Below are 1,545 nucleotides of genomic sequence, written 5' to 3' on the forward strand. Positions count from 1 at the left end.
CTGATCTGCCCGAGCCCAGCTGGAAAGAGAGCCCTTGCCTGCCGCTTCACCAAAGCTAAGAGTTAAGTGCAATGTTTTCCTTCATCTCTACCCCACCTCCCTTTCCTCCAGCATCCACTGGCAGCAGCTACGTTCCTCCCACCCTCTCCCGGTGACCGGCAGCGCTCTCCCCAGGTCCTCTCCCCGCTGCCCTGCACTTGCCTTCTGCATCTCCTGGTGAACCTCCCTCTCCGTCCCCTCCTGTCTCCCTCTCCCACCCCACAGTGTCCACCACTCCCCTCCCCAGCGCATCCCGCTTGCCCTCCACTGGTGCCTTCCCGGCGCAGGGAGCTGGCGAGGGGCCACGCAGCTCAGCCCCGGCTTCTCCAAGCCGATAACTCCCTGTCCATTCTGACCACAGCCGGGGGCCACGTCCCACCACCTGCCCAGCATCCATCCATGGAGGTGAACTACATGTCCCCACCTCCTACACCACCCACGCCGACCACCGATGGAGACGATCCATGCAGGATAGAGGTCACCGACATGGCCATAGACACTGTCACGCTGCTCATCTGCCTCTGCGGGCTGGTGGGGAACGGGGCCGTCCTCTGGCTCCTCGGCTTCCGCATCCGCAGAAACCCCATCACCGTCTACATCCTCAACCTGGCCGTCGCCGACTTCACCTTCCTCCTCTTCATGGTCGCCTCATCCCTCATCTACATGATGGAGAACGTCTCCTGCTCCACTGTTGTGTCTATGTTGTACCGGAGGTCGCTTCTCCTGCTCTCGCTGTTCTCCTACAACATGGGCCTGTACCTCCTGACGGCCATCAGCATCGAGAGGTGCGTGTCCATCCTCTGCTCCAGCATCCGCCGCCTCCAGCGCTTGTCGGCCGTGGTGTGTGCCCTGCTCTGGGCCCTCTCCATCGTTGTCATTGCTACAGTGACTTCTCTGTGCCTGTTGCATGAGCACGAGCACTGTCGGATGGCTCTCATCTCCATGTACGTCCTCAACTTCCTCGTCTTTGCCCCACCCATGGTCATTTCCAGCACAATCCTCTTCATTAAGGTCCAGTGTGGCTCCCAGCAGCACCAACCCAGGAGGCTCTACATCGTTATCTTCCTCACCGTCCTCTTCTTTCTCACCTTTGGGGTTCCCCTCAGCATCTGGAATTTCCTGCGGCAGTTCAGCTACACCGTCATGCCCTCCCAGGTTGTTTTCCTGCTCGCCTGCATCAACAGCAGCATCAACCCCTTCATCTACTTCTTGGTGGGGAGCTGCCGGAGGCACTGCTCCCTGGTGTCCCTCCAGGTCGCCTTCCGGAGGGTCTTTGAGGAGCCAGAAGACAACACGGCATGCAGCAATGATACTACGATGGACACGCTGGCGCCAGCCTGTTGAAGCCTTTCCACCGCTCTGCTTAAGGCCCCCGGGACAGTGGCTGAGGGTTTCCTTGAGTAACCAGATTAATAAACGTCTGCAGTATTTCCCCCGATGTCACCTTCTCACGGTGTAATTCTGCCCCCTGCAGAAAAGGAGAGCAGGGGCATCGCCAAGGTCGAT

General features: G+C 59.4%; 1 protein-coding gene across 1 annotated transcript; it reads left to right on the forward strand.

The window, feature by feature from the left end:
• Positions 1 to 1,411, forward strand: LOC103925791 (mas-related G-protein coupled receptor member H-like). Its single transcript, XM_009334563.1, has 2 exons — positions 1 to 61; positions 401 to 1,411. Exon 2 carries the CDS (start codon positions 439 to 441, stop codon positions 1,381 to 1,383), a length of 945 nt encoding a protein of 314 aa, XP_009332838.1. The 5' UTR covers positions 1 to 61; positions 401 to 438; the 3' UTR covers positions 1,384 to 1,411.
• Positions 1,412 to 1,545: the final 134 nt, after the last annotated feature.

This window comes from Pygoscelis adeliae, unplaced genomic scaffold, assembly GCF_000699105.1.
Source record: "Pygoscelis adeliae isolate BGI_AS28 unplaced genomic scaffold, ASM69910v1 Scaffold171, whole genome shotgun sequence".
Lineage (NCBI taxonomy): Eukaryota > Metazoa > Chordata > Aves > Sphenisciformes > Spheniscidae > Pygoscelis > Pygoscelis adeliae.